At 49.2% G+C, this 16399-nt stretch overlaps 1 protein-coding gene across 3 annotated transcripts; it reads right to left on the bottom strand.

The window, feature by feature from the left end:
* Nucleotides 1-1639: 1639 nt before the first annotated feature.
* On the bottom strand, nucleotides 1640-16131 carry LOC144341478 (uncharacterized). Of its 3 annotated transcripts, none has more exons than XR_013418450.1 (2): nucleotides 15542-16131; nucleotides 1640-1687 (listed from the first exon to the last, which is right to left on the bottom strand). XR_013418450.1 is itself a non-coding variant. In XM_078005033.1 (2 exons), exons 1-2 carry the CDS (start codon nucleotides 16081-16083, stop codon nucleotides 14752-14754), a joined length of 309 nt encoding a protein of 102 aa, XP_077861159.1. In that variant the 5' UTR covers nucleotides 16084-16131; the 3' UTR covers nucleotides 14021-14751. The 3 variants fall into 3 exon arrangements, 1 of the variants encoding a protein (XP_077861159.1); XM_078005033.1 differs by lacking the exon at nucleotides 1640-1687 and adding an exon at nucleotides 14021-14948 and having other exon boundaries at nucleotides 15972-16131; XR_013418451.1 differs by lacking the exon at nucleotides 1640-1687 and adding an exon at nucleotides 14420-14531.
* Between the last annotated feature and the right edge of the window lie 268 nt (nucleotides 16132-16399).

Below are 16399 nucleotides of genomic sequence, written 5' to 3'. Positions count from 1 at the left end.
GTGCCCGTCCAGTGCAGATCCTGAGATGAGATGGGAAAGCTGGCACTCAGGGTGATGAGCTGGGACAGCTGCTGAGGTCGGGGGCCAGAGCATGGAGCCACTGCCCCATCTCAAGAATAGCTACAACTTGCTGTCCTAGGACAAAGGGGAAATGAGCCTTGAGATTCAATAATTTTAGTAGAAATCTGTTAAATTTTACAATTTCACTTTTCATTTTTAACCCAGCTAGTGATTATACTCTGTATGCATTTTCCACACAAAATCCCAAGGACTTTCAGGATCTCCTCTCAGTGTATTTGGATGCCACCTTTTTCCCAGGTTTAGGTGAGCTGGATTTCTGGTATGTCATAAGTGATTAACTAGTTGATACAGACTTTAGTGTTTAAGTCACTGTCAGCTTATAATTATTTGTCCTCAGGCAAGAAGGATGGCGGCTGGAACATGAGAATCCTAGCGACCCCCAGATGCCCCTTAATGGAGTCATCTTTAATGAGTCTTTAAAGGAGACATCTTTAATGAGATGAAGGGAGCGTTTGTAAGTTTTCTTTTTTATGTTGTGTTCAGTTTACCTTACCCATGTACCGTATCATGATATAGACACATCTGGAAGATGGTTGATTTTTCTTCATTATTCTCATTATAGGTGACATGTTCTTGGATTAGCTGGGGTCAGTGCTGTGAGCAGAAGCCAGGGGGTAGCAGGGCTACTGTTCTTCCCAGCAGGTCTCAGACCATGTCTGACGACCCCCGTGTATGATCTACAGTGAGAGAAAAGCTATTTTCACACCACTATCAACACATTGTCTTTTTCACTCATTCTTGCCCAAGTACATGGTGTACTTTCTAGAGGCTGCGTGGTGACGTGTGTGATACACAGCAAGCTGGATACAGAGCAGATGGGGGAGTCCAGCTTCACCTCTGAGCCAGACACTACAGAGATTCGCAAAAAAGGCAACACAGCATCACTCTAAGTAGTCAGTGTTTTACTTTGTTATGACAAGTATTTTTCAAACATATTTATATTAACATGTAATGATGGCTTACCTTAATGCATAAGTATTTTTTAATGCTTTAATTTTTTAATCAACTTTAATTTAGAATATAGAAAAATTATATAAACACACACAGGTACCTACACAGGCAAAAAAAAAAGCCCACATAATCAAAAGCTATTTGGGTCCTCATTAAAACCCAACTGTGCCTAGTGTTCCATTACCGGAATCCTAAGCTTGTAGGAGTCATTTATATCCTACAGCTCAAGGTTATTGCCAAGGTCTGATTTTTACAAAAAAAATTGCAACCTCAGGCATAAATGGGTTAATTTTTCAGAGTGTAAAGGAGTCTTGAGACCATTTTGGATTAAGAGCTGCTGTCCTGCGTCTGTGTCTTCATGTCCCCTTGTGACTTTGACAACCTGCCTGTGCTGGTGTCCCTGAGGCTCATGGGTGGCCTGCTCTCTGATTTCCATAGCCCCCCTCAGCTGGTGAACTATTTCTTACCTTTTCATTCTCAATTTGGTGGTCTCTTCTTCCAAGGAGTCTTCTTGAAACTCAAGTTGGGGTGACAGCTTCTCACCACTTCCCTCGTGGCTGGTAGGCAGACCTGGTGATCCCTCCGATTTACAGCCCTCGGCTATGAGTTTGTTGCAACACACATCAAAAAGTCCATTGTTCTCAATCCTTGCGTCCTGTGCAAGGGTGATGGTGATTGAATACAGTGTTAAACAATGCCTGCAGGGTGTCTCTTTTTTTTAATTTTAATACCATTAGAACAGTTTTATTTGCAAAGTATTACAGGCATATGCAACAGAATGTGATCAATTGGCTATATTGTAAGTAATGTAGCGTGTGTGTATTATTCTATATGTATATATTCTTATTTATTTACTTCACATTTCAAGACAAACAATGAGAGGATATTCTCCCAGCACCTTCAAAACAGACTTCTTCCCCTCCACACGTACTCAGTGGTCTCTGGGGATGACCCACTCTGCATCCTGGAGCTTACATGGGAGCAGCTTAAGCAATTTCATGTCACTCACTATCACCCAAGCAATGCTAGGTAATATTTTGTTGGAAAAGTTTGATGGTGGATTGTGAAAAGTTGACTTGTTTGTGTTCTTACATTTTCATGACATGGCTTCTCTCACATTTAGCGATGCTTAAGAAATGTCTAAGTGTAGGTAAAATTCTTGGCCTAAGTTTGCCTATCTTACTTGGACATTGATTTTGGACATTTACAATGATAGTCTTCAGTGGGCTCAGCATGGTGGTTACAAACACGGTGTTTAGAGAACCCCAGAGAAGGGTCCTGGTCCCCAGCTTCTTGCCTCACTTCCAGCTTTGTTGCATGGAGAGTGGGGGTGCATGGATAGTGCCCACCCCGACCCAGGGTGTGTGAAGCTTCGAGTCTGTCCTTGGCACGGAGAAGTGCTCTTCCGATAGTGGATGCAGTCACAGAACCTTAATTACATCCTCACTTTCTGATACATCGCTTGTTTCTTATGTCACTAATATAAGGTCATTATCATAATAATATAGTAATATGTATTATATAAAATACTAATAATTTCCATATAAATGCTAATGTAAAAACATATTTGCAAGATTATTTTACGTAAAAAGAATTATGAAAACTTTCAAGCATACAGAAAATTAGACTAGGATAATGAGCCCCTAAACACTTATCACATAATAGATATCCTTTTCCTTGTGAAGTTTTTGGAAGTAAATTATAAACGTCATCATCTACCCCTAAATATTTGAATTTGTGACCCTAAAACATGAGGATTATTTCTTACATGAGCTAATGCCATTTTCAGTTTTAATAGAATAAAACATACTTTCTTAAAACTGCCTATTTCTTATTCCATATTCAAATTTTCTAGTTGGCCTCAAAGTGTTTGTGGCACAGGGTCCCACAGATCACAGCTGATCAGCCCGGGTCTCTCCTGGGCACCCTCTCGGACGGCAGCGGAGTGTGCAGGCCGGGTTTCCTCCGGGCGCTCTCACTTTCCAGGTGACCTGGCTGCTTCTGTGTGGTGTTGGGTGCCATGTTCCTGTGTTTCCTGAGAACTGGAACTTAGATCCAAAGACTTAGTTTGAGTCAGGCTGTGCCTTTTGAAGCAGAGTCCCTCGTGGGGAGTTCTGCATAGATGGCCACATTCTACCATCCTGTGAGGCCTGCTTGCCTCCACTGGGGGGTCTCACGCCAGCGGGGTGCATGCTGAGAGTCGGCCACTGTCTTGTGAAGATCTGCTTTCTCCCTTCAGCCACGGAGCAGCTGGTGCACTTGAGTTTCTGGTGTCCTGTGATAATGAGTTTCTCATCAACCTATTAATGGTTTTCATATTCATTGAGGATTATTGTCTGAATCATTTATTAGAGTTTGTGAAGTTTTCAAATTCTGTAATTCTTCATTCGTTTGCTGGACTTCTTCAAAGAAGAGCTCCACATCAGCTGGGGCTGTCGGGTTATCTTGAAATATGGTTCTGTGGAAAAGGCAGGGGCGGCTGCTCTCCCTGGGAAGTCCAGTTTGAGGAGGAGGGGGGTGCAGGAACTACCTCTAATGATGACAGAAGAGGCTGTCTTTTTTTTTTTTTTTTTTTTTTTTTTTTTTTTTTTTTTAAAGACAGGGTCTGGTTCTGTCCCCCAGGCTGGAGTACAGTGGCATGGTCTTAGCTTACTGCAGCCTCAGCCTCCTGGGCCACCTCAGCCTCCTGAGTAGCTGGGACTACAGGTGTGCACCACCATGCCCAGCTAGTGCTTATATTTTTTTTGTAGAGACAGAGTCTCGCCGTGGTGCCCAGGCTGGTGTCGATCTCCTGAGTTCAAACAATTTGCCCACCTTGACCTCCCAAAGTGCTGAGATTACAGGCGTGACTCATTGCGCCCAACATGGAGAAGAGAGTTCTTTCTTTTCTTCTTTTCCCCCCCAGTCTTTTGTTTTGTTTTTTATTACCCCTGTGACCTCACAGAAATATTTCTGTATATGTACATATTTGAGACTATGCGATCAGATGGAATTTAGTTTTATTCCCACATTTGCCACAGCTGTTGGCCCATTTTGGTCTCACTCCTTTGGTTTCTATGCCCCCACTCCCACCTCCCTAAAGCATGCACAGCCAGGCCCTCCCTGCTCCAGAGGCTCAACTGTCTGTTTCCCAGGGAGCTCTGATTTCTGTGGCTAGTGGGGAAGGGCCTTTGGAGAGTAGCATCTGGAAACTAGGGGTGGTGACTGCTTCTGGATTCTGTCAACCCCGAGAGTGTAAAGTTTGTTTCTAAATTCTAGAATGAGAAATTTCTGAAGGTTCTTTAAGATACCAGTTCCCCAAACCTTAACCATAGCTCAGGCAACATAGTAAAGAAAAAGATAAATTCTATCATTGTAACCTTTTTCCTCTGGTTGAATAAATGTTATCTTTATTAACATGTATAACCTTGAACTTGTTGCCAAAAATTGAGTTTTGTGAAATTGTCAGTTGGATTACTCTATTACTGTACTAGGGTTATAAAGTATTTTAACAAATACCTCTTTTGGTTTTTGCCACATCTCTAGATGAAGTTTAAAATGAAAGATCAATGTTTGGCTAGGTGTGGTGGCACATGCCTGCAAATCCAAGTACTTTGGGAGGCCAAGATGGGAGGATTGCTTGAGGCCAGGAGTTTGAGACTAGCATGGGTAACAGTGAGAACCCATCTCTAAAACTTAAAAATTAGCCCAGTGGGCATGGTAGCTCATGCCTTTAATTTCCACACTTTCGGAGGCCGAGGTGGGGAGATCATCTGAGGTTAGGAGTTCAAGACCAGCTTAACCAACATGGTGAAACTCTACCTCTACTAAAAATACAAAATTAGCTGGGCATGGTGGCAGGCACCTGCAGTCCCAGCTACTCAGGAGGCTGAGGCAGGAGAATGGAGTGAACCCGGGAGGAGGAGCTTGCAGTGAGTGGAGATTGCACCACCCGCACTTCAGCCTGGGTGACAGAGCGAGACACTGTCTCAGAAAAAAAAAAAAAAAGGCTGGACATGATACACAAGGTGACCCCAGGAGACTCCTGTGCAGAGTAAAAATGAACCCCAGCACTAAACTCAGTCCCTGAAGTCCCTGTGGGATTCACCCCACCTCCCACCCCTGGGTCCACCTGCACCCTCCCGGAAAGAACAGTGACATCACCCCACAGCAGGAGATCACCAGCAGTGGCCACCGCACCCTGGGTAGCTGGGCCACCCCCAGGGTTTCACAGGTGGAGAGGGAGCCTGGGAACTTGCATTTCTAGCAATTTCCAGGTGACAGGGCACCACACTTAAAAATACACAATACTGGGTCCTGAAAGGACTTCTATTCACTTGCACATTGGTGGGATGGAGCCCTACATTGCGAAGGGCTTTTCTTCACGTGTCATCCTTGAGCTCAGGGGCTGGCAGCACTTGGTGGGACCTAGTAGGGCGTCCCTTACTGACTGCACACCCACAGCCAGAGCCCTCACCGGGATAATTCTCACAGGAAGCCCGCAGAGCTCCTGACACCTCGCTGGAGGGATGAGAAAGCTGAGGCTCTGAGGGGGATAAACTGATTACTGGAAGGTAACGACCTTAGTGAAGTGGTGAAGCTGCAGTGTAAACCCTAGTCTTATTTCATTTTAACTTTCAAGACTTCCTGATTTCCTCTATTACAATGCCTGTGCCTTAGAGTCACCAATGGGAACTTGAAGGAAAATAATGCCTGCTGAGGCCAGATGCTCACTTTATTGCCTGGGGGTGGAGCCTGTGTGGTTCTAAGCCCTCCTTCTGAAATTCTGAATGGTGAGGACTGCAAATCAGCTGCCTCCTGCTGGGCCCTGCAGGGTGAAACCTGAGGAAGCCCCAGGAACATTCAGTGAGGGGTTAGGTTGGAGGAGAACATGGTTGGATGAAAAGTAAGAAGGAAATGCACCAACATTTACTGGCAGGCTCTGTCACCCACAGGACAGGGAGGAAGACATGCACACTTGCAGTGCGGGCTTTCACAGCCTGGCAATGAGTGCTTTCAGCCTCACAGGTAAACGTCACCTGTTTCACCATCTCCTTAGGGCTCTCTAGAGCCCCAGCACACAGCTATTTGGGACAAAGGGCAGTTTCAGTGTCTTTCACTCCACACTCAAGCTACAGATTGTCCTTATAGCTCAGGTATCCTGGGGATAATCCATCTCGTTTCGTTTTGGCTTTGGGAGCCCAACCCAAGAACCGAATAACTTTCCTAAGGATTTCCAGGAGAAAACATCTTCCCACCAAAGAAGAACCTTACCATTTGGAAAAACACCTCTTCGTCATTTGCAAAAACCCCAGTTTTCAGGGAAGTGATAATCTTGTCATGAGAACCAAAGATAAAGTTGGAGATAACGAGGGAGTGGTTACATAGGAAATACGTGGTCATTACTCTGACCAATTATTAAATCACTTTCTTCACATGACACACTTTTTAACAGCTTCTTACTAAACCACAGTGAGGGTAAGAGAGTCACAAGACCGCTTCTTCCTTGAGTCAGAGTCATTCACGGCCCACACCAGGGTCTAGCAAGAATGACTGAGGTCACCCTTATTTCCTGGCTACTTGGAGGAGCTGGATATCCCAGTTTACAAATCTCAGTTTCCTGGGATTCGGCTCTGATAAAATCTAAACTGTATTTAAAAAAAAAAAAAAAAAAAAGGAAGGAATAGGCTGGCTGCGATGGTTCATGCCTGTAATCCCAGGGCTTTGGGAGGCCAAGGCAGGCAGATCACGAGGTCAGGAGATTGAGACCATCCTGGCTAAGAGGGTGAAACTCATCTCTACTAAAAATACAAAGAAAATTGAGCCGGGCGTGGTGGCATGCACCTGTAGTCCCAGCTACTTGGGAGGCTTAGGCAAGAGAATCCCTTGAACCCAGGAGGCGGAGGTTACAGTGAGCCGAGATTCCACCACTGCACTCCAGCTTGGGTAACACAGCGAGATTCCGTCTAAAAAAAAAAAAAAAAAAAAAAAAACCGAATAGATGAAATCTAATGAAATAATCCAGTTCTATCCTTTTACCTCCTCCGTTGTCTGGAGTAATAAAGCTCCCTGCCTCGCCCTCTCTCACAGCACTGAACTGCTTTTCCTGAATTTTCCCACACTACTGATCACTCACTTGTTAATTTCGATGATACATTCTTTTTGAGAAATAAAGTCAGTTTGCTGACTGCTGCCACTGGTTTGTCAGAAAATTAGCTTACACTGCGCTGATCTCACTCCTGCTGCCAAAGCTCCTTCTAGGGGTCTCTCCTTTGACAATGTAGGGATTATGTAGGCATGGGGAGGTGGGATACCAAGGGGGGATTCTGTCAACGTGCTCTTCCCCCCTCCCCACCCCCGTCGGGTCAAAGTTACCCAGCCGGGGGCCTCTCTGACTATCTGGACTGTGCAGACCACCGTGTCTTCCGGTAGGGTCAGGGGAAGGCTTGAGATAAATCTGTAGTGCCCTTCACTCAACCACCGGCTCACTGTCCACCTCAGGTGTCCCCAGCGCCACCGCTGCCAGGCGCTATGTGGATGTGTAAGTGACAAAATGGAAAGTCTCTGGTCCTGGCGGAGCTTGTTCCAATCAGGAGACACCCGAAAGCAAGAAACACAGTGAACAAATGCATGATGCCCAGTGGTGGATGGCCATAAGCACTAAGGAGAAAAATAACAAGTGGGGTGAGGGTGTTAAGAGGGTGGGGATGAGGAAGGGCTGCCATTGACAATCGGAGAGCCTGCAGACTTGCCTGAGAGTGACGTTTGGGGAAAGAAGGAAAGGGAAGAAGGGGAGGGAGGTTAGTTAAGTGGACATCTGGGAAAGAGCTCAGGCAGCAGAGGGTCTGGGGCAGGGGCGCGCTGGCAGCGTGCTGCATTCCAGGGTCCTCTGCGTGGCTGGGACGGTGTCGGCCCTCCCCTGCACATCCCTCAGGGCCTTCGCAGAAACACCCACATGGGGACCTTCTACATACAGGCAGGACACGCCACCCATCGCCGTGACCACACTGTCCCTCAGAGGAGTCGCTGGCCAAGTGCATCCCGTCCACATGGAGATGAACTTTAAGATTCTTTACACAATGGATTTCAAAGACTTAGTATGGAAAACGGTGTAAAATATTAATCAACACAATAACTGATTGTTATCAAAATAGTGGGCTGAATGCTGAATATAAAACAGTTTTGTTGTTTTTTTTTTTACTTTTTTTCCTTTAGATAGGGTCTCACTCTGTTGCCCAGGCTGGAGTGAACCTGTGCAGTCACAGCTCACTGCAGCCTCCAACTCCTGGGCTCAGGCAATCCTCTCACCTCAATCTCCCACGGGGCTGGGACTGTAGGTGTGCAACGCCACATCCGACTAATTGTTTTGTATTTTTGGTAGCGACTGGGTCTCTCCATGTTGCCCAGGCTGGCCTCAAACTCCTGGGCTCAAGTGATCCACCTGCCTTGGGCTCCCAAAGTGCTGGGATTACAGGCATGAGTCATGGCACCCAGTGTCCCCCCGTCCCGGCCCGCCTTTCTTTAATGTGGCAACTAGATCATTTAAAATGGCATATATAACACAAGCCACCCACGCAGGCCCCAATCCTGGGAGATGCTCCCGTTGGAGAAATCTCCAAGAAGGGGATCTGCTTGGATTTGCAAACGGCCCCTCTGGCCCCAGGGGGATCTGCTGTGCAGAGCTGCTCTGGATTCGGCTCTTCAATACTGCCCTTGAGTGTACTGTGCATCTCTTGACTTTCGACCAGCACAAAGCTCCTTATTAAACGCTGACAATAATTCCTTCCATTCCAGGTGCCATAATGGATTCATTAATCTCCTGTTGATAGTTTTTTGCTGGTTTTCCCAGTTCCTGCTATTCTAAGCACTGCTGGGAAGACTCTCCTTTTACCCCCATCTGCCCGTGTCTGTCGCAGCTCACACGCTCTGCCTTCCGGCTGTAGTAGCTGAGTGCCCATTTACCCCACGCCCTGACACACTCAAGTCCCTGGGTCTCCTCGGCAGGGTATGTCTGTGGGCACAGGGCTGCCCTGCCACATGCCCCACCCCATAAGCTTCCATCTGTGGCCGCTCCTTGTGAGACCCTAAACTCACAACCTCCCCTCCTGTCCTCTCCTCTCTACAGAACCACCATTATCGGAGACAGTCAGTCTGCTTCCCAGTCAGTCTGCTTCCCTCCACCTGCTTCCCAGTTTCCTGAAGGCAAATCCAAAGTCCTCCTCTGGGTCACCCTCCTCTACCGACTCCTCTCTCACCATGGGGTCAGGTCAAAGGGCCCCAACTAGAGGCTCCCCTGGGCCCTTTCATAAGACAGGAGTTTTTCTTCTCAGGTCCAGCTACAGGCACATTGTACCCACGCCTCGATGCAGGAGTGAGAGCTCCAGGGGCATAAAGGGCTTGGTTCTTTTGCCTAAAGCCTGCCCTGACTCACCGAAAGCACTCCGTTAATGTGTGAAATGATTACAGAAACACAGAAATAAGGCTAGGTGTGGTGCCTCAAGCCTGTAATCCCAGCATTTTGGGAGGCCAAGGCGGGTGGATCACTTGAGGTCAGGAGTTCGAGACCAGCCTGACCAACATGGTGAAACCCCATCTCTACTAAAGATACACACACACACACACACACACACACACACAAAACCCAGGTGGGCATGGTGGCGCAAGTCTGTAATCCCAACTACTTTGGAGGCTGGGACAGAAACATCGCTTGAACCCGAGAGGCACAGGTTGCAGTGAGCCCAGATCAAGCCACTGCACTCCAGGCTGGGCAACAGAGGGAGACTCCATCTCAAAAAAAATCCCCCACACACAGAAACAAAATCTTAATTGTAGTAAGACACAGCTGAAAAGATATGAAGGAATGACTCCCCAAGTCTACTGCATGCCAACCTTTCAATCATTTTCCATTCAGAAAACTTCAGATCAGATCATTTACATATGTACGTTAAGACAAGGGGTCCTATATTAATGAATCTTCTCCGTCAAAATCCTGGTCAAAGTCAGAAAACAATCCCACAGGACTCCTGGGAGCATCTCACGTTGGAGAAACCTGGAGAAGTGGAGAAGCTGATCTGCACGATTTGCAAACCACCCCTTTGGCCCCAGGGGGACCCGCAGCACCGGCGCCCTCCCCCTACCGGTGAGAGTCGGAGCCTCACTCAGACCCACACAGTCAGGATCTGTACCTCCGAAGGCTCCCCCAGGTGGCTCTGGGCACATGGAAGCTGGGAAGACAGCAAATGGGCCCTGGGGTTGGGGGACCCAGCACAGTCCAGCCTTTTCTCTTTTGCCTCCTGAAGACTTTCACTGTGGATGTGTGTTAGGGAAGAGGGGAGTGAAGAAAGAGACAGGGAGAGAAGACAGAGACCGAGTGATGCCTCCATTCTGCAGAGGAAAACACCGAGACCCTATCTCAGCACTCCAGACTGCAGGGCCAGGGCAGGACTTATAAGTCTCTGCCTCTCAGTGCTCTGGTCTGCCATGTGTCTGGCTGCCTCTTCCATCCTGACAAGCACAATGACTAATTCCAAACAAAGGACTGGGAATTGGGGGTGAAGATGGAGAGAACCGAGGAGTGGAGAGGGAAACGGCAGCCTCTGGCAGCTACTCTCTAATACTCTCTAATAAACACAAACACAACAGCAGAAAGGGCTTGTAGAAAAGAAACACAAAAAGCAACCCAACTACTGACACATGGCCCTCTGTTCCATATTCTCCCGCACGTTCTTAGCAGAAAGGCAACTGTGAACGTGCAATCTGGTATCCTGACGTTTGCCCTGACCACGTTGTTACTGTATCTTCATCTTTCTAATTTTAATTGTTTCTGATGGCCCATCCGATTGGTAGAGCTTATTTAAAGAGCCCTGATTCTCCCTGATAAAAGGTTGGAGTCCTGTATCAAAAGCTTTTAGTTTTCTGTAACCAAGAGGGAAAGCTGCTTCTTTTGAAAGATGACAAAATGTCTAGTTTCGAAGGATCCTCCGAGAATGGCACACAAAGCGGTCTGCATTCATAGAAAATGATGCCATCACATAAATCTCCCACTGTGCCATGGGGTGACACCATCACTCATCGTCTGCCTCCCAGATCCAGTAATTTCTGCAAAATCAATTACTGCACTTTACACTGAAAAGATCCCATCAAAGAATGTGTGTGCACAGGATGGTGAGGGGCGCCGTAGCTGTGTGAGGCGAAACGGCACTGTTCTCAGTTTCCCCTTCCATCCGACTGGGCTCCGAAGCATTGCTTCAGAGATTTCCATTTTATCTTATAATTAAATAATATGAACTCTACTGGGGGAAGAAAAGCAGCCCATCACATTGGTACTAAGCCTTGATATCATTTTTGCCATCTTGACTCCTATCGCTATAAAAAGTCATTTTCCGTTGCCCTCACAAAACCACCCAAGGAATATTGCTTCAGACACCAAAGGTGCCCATGTGGGGATCAAGCCTGGTGTCCAATAAATATGTATGTCATTGACCTAATGCATGTCCAGTCAATTGAAACCTCACACTTCTGACTTCGGTTTTAAGGTACTAATCTTGAAGTCTTAACAGTGTATACATATTGACCTGAGGATGTTGGGTACTTTTGATTAGAGAGGGTTGAATTCCTCTAAAGGACTTCATGAATGAAGAAGACAGCTAGAAGCCCTGGTTTCCTGCTCCTCACTGGAGATTCCAGGCGGGAGGCAGGCAGCAAACATTTGTGTTCCTGTCAAGCGCCAGGCGTGGTGCTGGGCACGGGAAAGTCACGGCGAAGACACAGCTACACGCAGCACTGAACATCCCTGCTGCAGCCACAGGGCCTGGCCACACCACGGAGCTCTGTGAACTCAGGGAAGCTGGAACACCTCGGGCATCCCTTGCTCATGTGTAAAGTGGGGATAAGTCAGTGCCCAGCACCACTGAGGGCCTGCCACATAACAGAGAGTCACTAAACGCTAGCTATTCTCACTAGGATTGGAAAGGTTGATACTCAATTTATATGAACTTTCTATAAATACTGTATTGATGTTCCTGTCACCACAGGCAAAAAGGACGCTGCTTTCGCATCCAGCCCACCCTAAGGATGCACCTGGACTTCCCAGTACACTCAGCTCCACCAGGCATCAGGCCCTGCAGAAGCCACAACCTGTGACTAAGACAATGAGTCACTCTTGGTGTGTGGCACGCGTGACGTGGCGGTGGGCACTTAGTCATGATCAGTCCGTGATCAAGAGCTGGGGAGCTTATTTTAGATTGAGTGAAAATCAATTTAAGTTTCCAGACATGTCTTGGGACAACAGAAGATACCCAAAGAAGCAGGGGGAAACAAAAAACAAAAAATCCCACAGCCTGAGACAGAAGATACCCAAAGAAGTAGGAAAAACAAAACAAAACAAAACAACAAAAAAAAAACCAAGCCTGAGAAATACTTTCTTCATTCAAGGCCTGGGGAGTCAGGAATACAGGAAAGAGATTTTCAATTTTACCTTATAATTAAATAATATGAACTCTACTGGGGGAAGAAAAGCAGCCCATCGCGTTGGTATTAAGCCTTAATATGATTTTTTGCCACCTTGACTCCTATCGCTATAAAAAGTTATTTTCCATTCCCCTCACAAAACCACCCAAAGAATATCTGTGTAATTTTGAGCAAGTTGGGTTTTGTTCACTTTTGAGCATTAACTAGATTAAGGAGCTTCACCAAGAAAGTCCCATGAAAAGTATGGTGGAGGCCTGACATGATGGCTCATGTCTGTAATTCCAGCTCTTTGGGAGGCCAAGGCAGGAGGCTCACTAGAGGAGGCCAGGAGTTCAAGGCCAGTCTCAGCAGCATAGTGAGATCCTGTCTCTACAGAAATCATCATCATCATCATCATCATCATAACAATTAGCTGGTCATGATGGTGCATTCCTGTCTTCCTTGCTACTCAGAAGGCTGAGGCAGGAGGATCACTTGAGCCCAGGAGTTTGAGGCTGCAGTGAGCTATGATGGCACCACTACACTCCAGCCTGGGTGACAGAGCCAGACATAAGCACTCTTCATGGTCTAAGGGAGAGTACAATATTTGGAATTAGGATCTGTTTTGCTCCTACCACAATCACGTATGCCCCTCATGCCCTTACCTAAGTTATTTTTCTTTGTGAGTCTTTCTCCCCACTTCCAAAATGAGGGCATGCCTCTCTTGGGATCATGTATCTAGGCTTGGAGATAAGAATTGTAAAGCTCCTAGTATACAAAATATTTTCAACAAATGGTAGCTATGGTCATTTTAATATATGGAATTTTACCATAATTTCACATCTGACAGATAATTCCCCTGAAATTAATACTCGAATGTGAATATGTTCTCTGATCTCTAGCTACAGGCAAGTCTTCTATGTCAGGGAAAATCAAGTACTAATATAGAATCAGAATAAAATGGCAAAAAGAATGGGGGCACAACAGATAAATTCTCGAGGAATAACCTACTTACTGTAAGAATTTGTAAATCTGTGGCAGCTAAGACCAGGCCGTCTGAGCACATCTGGAGGTGAACTTCCTTAAAAGAAATGCGTCCAAATGCTCCAAAAGATTCAAGATCATATCTCGGAAGGGTAAAGCTCTTTAGAGTCTACAAAAAAATTGTGACTTCGGCTCTGCCAGGGAAAGAATGCCCAGGTGACCCGCCGTGGCGGGCTTCCCCAGGGACAGCCCAGGTGTGACCCATGTGGGCTCGAGGCCACCGTATTTGATGCCACCTGCAGAGCTGAGGGCAGCTGTCTCCCATTAAGCCAAGGCTGTACCAACCAAGCCACGTTCCCACATAATATTGGTTTCCAAAGTACCTTTTTCCCCAGAAGAGAAGAGGCGTGGACTTACTAACCTTCAATATGTGTAACTCCTCCCGGGTGGCAAAACCAGGATAACAGAGAACACCGCGATTCTGCCAATGTATCCTAATCTCACATGCCTGTACACAAACTCCCAAGCATTTTAGCAAGCTTTTGGACATGAAGCTCAAAAGAATGACCCATAAATATTTTCCAATACATACAGCATCTTAATGTGTTTTTCTTTCGTGTTTTTTTTTTTTTTTTTTTTTTTGTAGACACAGAGTCTCACTATGTTGTCCAGGCTGCTCTGGAACTCCTGGGCTCAAGCGATCCTCCTGCCTTGGCCTCCCAATGCACTGGAATGACAAGCATGAGCCACCGTGCAGGAACCGCAGCACCTAAATTCCAAAATAACCTTGAACCCCTGACCTTCCACCCGCCCTGGTGACTTCCAGAGATCGGTTCCTCTTCCCGTGCCAAAGGTTTCTTGTCTTTCGCGGCCCGGGTAAAGTCACTCAAGATGTTCCCTCTGCTTCTGAAGGCCTTTGACTGAGAAGCCACTCTGGGTCCTATCCCGACCCCAGGCGGTTCCACTGGTACTTGCACATCTCCGGGCCGGTTTAAGTCACGCTGGCCAGACTATTTCCACTTCACTCTGGTAATTTCTCCAATCCCAGCGTCTGCTGCATCACCTTTTCTTTCTCTGAGAATCCAACCCTACAGGAGGAATGCTGAGGCTGGGGGGTCCTTTTACTAGAACGCTAACGCCAGAGCACTTCCCAGGGGCGCTGGGGGTCGGGCTGCAGGGCGGAGTCTGGCGCTGCCACTGGGGTCTCCCGCGGGGGGTGCTGGGCCTGGGGAGGCTACGCTGCGGGCTCGGGGAGTGCGTGGCAGACGGATGTCCCGGCCTGGGCGCAAGGAGACTACGGGCCCGGCATCACGTAGGCGCCCGCGGCGGGCCGGGCGGGGCCCACAGCGCCCCAACCTGCAGCACCCGCGCCCGCCCCGCGCGCTCAAGGGCGAAGGGAAGGTCACCGGGGCCGTGGGCTGGGGGCCCATCCCGGCTCCATCCTTGTTCAGTGCGCGGTCCCGAAACGGGAGGAAATCCGCCATCCGGGCCTTTCCACGCATCTGCTGCAGGAGGAACCGGGAAAATAAAAATCAAAACCCAGCTCCGGGCGCGTCGCGTCTCCAGCCCGCGCGATCGCTAAGGCTCCCAGGTAGCGTTCGCCTGGGAAGCGCGGATCTACCATCCAGCGGCTGCAAGGATCGGGACGCTCCACCGTCGGGGCACTGGCGCCCCCACGTGCACCCGGGGCCTGAGGCGCACAGTCTCCACCACCTCCGGCTCGTCATTGTTAAATGTCCTCCCGGCGCGCCCGCGTCGTGGGCCCAGACTCGGGCCCCTCCTGGAGAGCCGCTTCTACATTGCAGGGAAGGGGAAGCCCAGAGCCCGCGCCCCGGCTCCGCTGACGTCCCCGAGTCCCCGCTTCCTGGTCCTTCCCGTCCGCAGAGGCTGGCGGGGAGGGCCTGGGACCCATTTTAGTTTTCGGTATCGTCACTAGCCGAAAAGCAACTAGTGCAGGAAACCCTTTTTTTTTTTTTTTAAATCCTTTTAGGAAACCCTTTTTTAAACTCTTCCAACGGAAAAGCGACATGCTGGGGGATGACGTGGGGCGGAGTTAGGGGGCGGGGGGCCACTTAGCAAGTGATCGCGCTGTACTCACGCTTCGGAGGGGAAGCCCGGCCCTGTCCTACAGCTCTGAGGGAGAACGTCCCCAAAGGGCGCTCCAGGCGACCCCCTCTGCCAGGCTCAATTTAAAACATAAACCGGAGGGGGTGGAAACCTCACTCTCTTCCGGACGGAGGTTCCTACCGCCGTGTCCCTTCCTCCTCCGCCCCACCCGGCAAGGACCCCGGGGCTGCCTTGCCGGCTCACGCCGCCCCGCAGGTACCCCTGCCGCTCCGGGTCACGGGCTTCTCTCCAGTTCTCCCCATCGCTTCCCCGCTCGTCTCCCCGGTTCTTCCCATCGCTTCCCCACCTTTCCCCGGGTCCTCCCATCGCTTCCCCCTCTTCTGCCCCGTCGCCCCATCCACTTCGCCCTGTTCTCCCTCCTCCGTCCGTCACTCCCTCGCCGCCGGGAGGGGGGCGCGCACCTTGAGCATCCCCGCCGCTGGTCAGCACGCCGATGGCCTTGCGGGCCCCGAAGAGGTGCTCCAGGAACTTCCGCAAGGAGCCCTTGGGGGCCCGGGAGTCGTCCGCGTCCATGGCGAGAAGGCGGAGGGCAGCCCCTAGTCTGGCTGCGCCGCTGGCAATGGGAACCCTGCCGGCACGCGCCCGACTCGGAACCGCCGCCAGGCCGGCGCCCCTGAGCGGACCCAGGGCCAATGGGCGGTGACGGGATGGGCCCGAGCGCACGGGAGGGGCTGCGGGGCGGGGGCGGGGGGGGGGGCTAGGGGCGGGGTCACGGCTAGGGGCTGGGGCAGGGGCTGGCGAGGGGGCGGGTGTGGGCAGGAGGACCTACGCGGGGGTCGTCCTAGGTGGGGGCCGCGCTAGCGGTGGGGGAGGCCGCAGAGGCGGGGGT

The sequence above is a fragment of the Macaca mulatta genome, chromosome 6 (genome assembly GCF_049350105.2).
Source record: "Macaca mulatta isolate MMU2019108-1 chromosome 6, T2T-MMU8v2.0, whole genome shotgun sequence".
In the NCBI taxonomy this organism is placed as follows: Eukaryota; Metazoa; Chordata; class Mammalia; order Primates; family Cercopithecidae; genus Macaca; species Macaca mulatta.
This window is presented reverse-complemented; position numbering and strand designations above follow the sequence as displayed.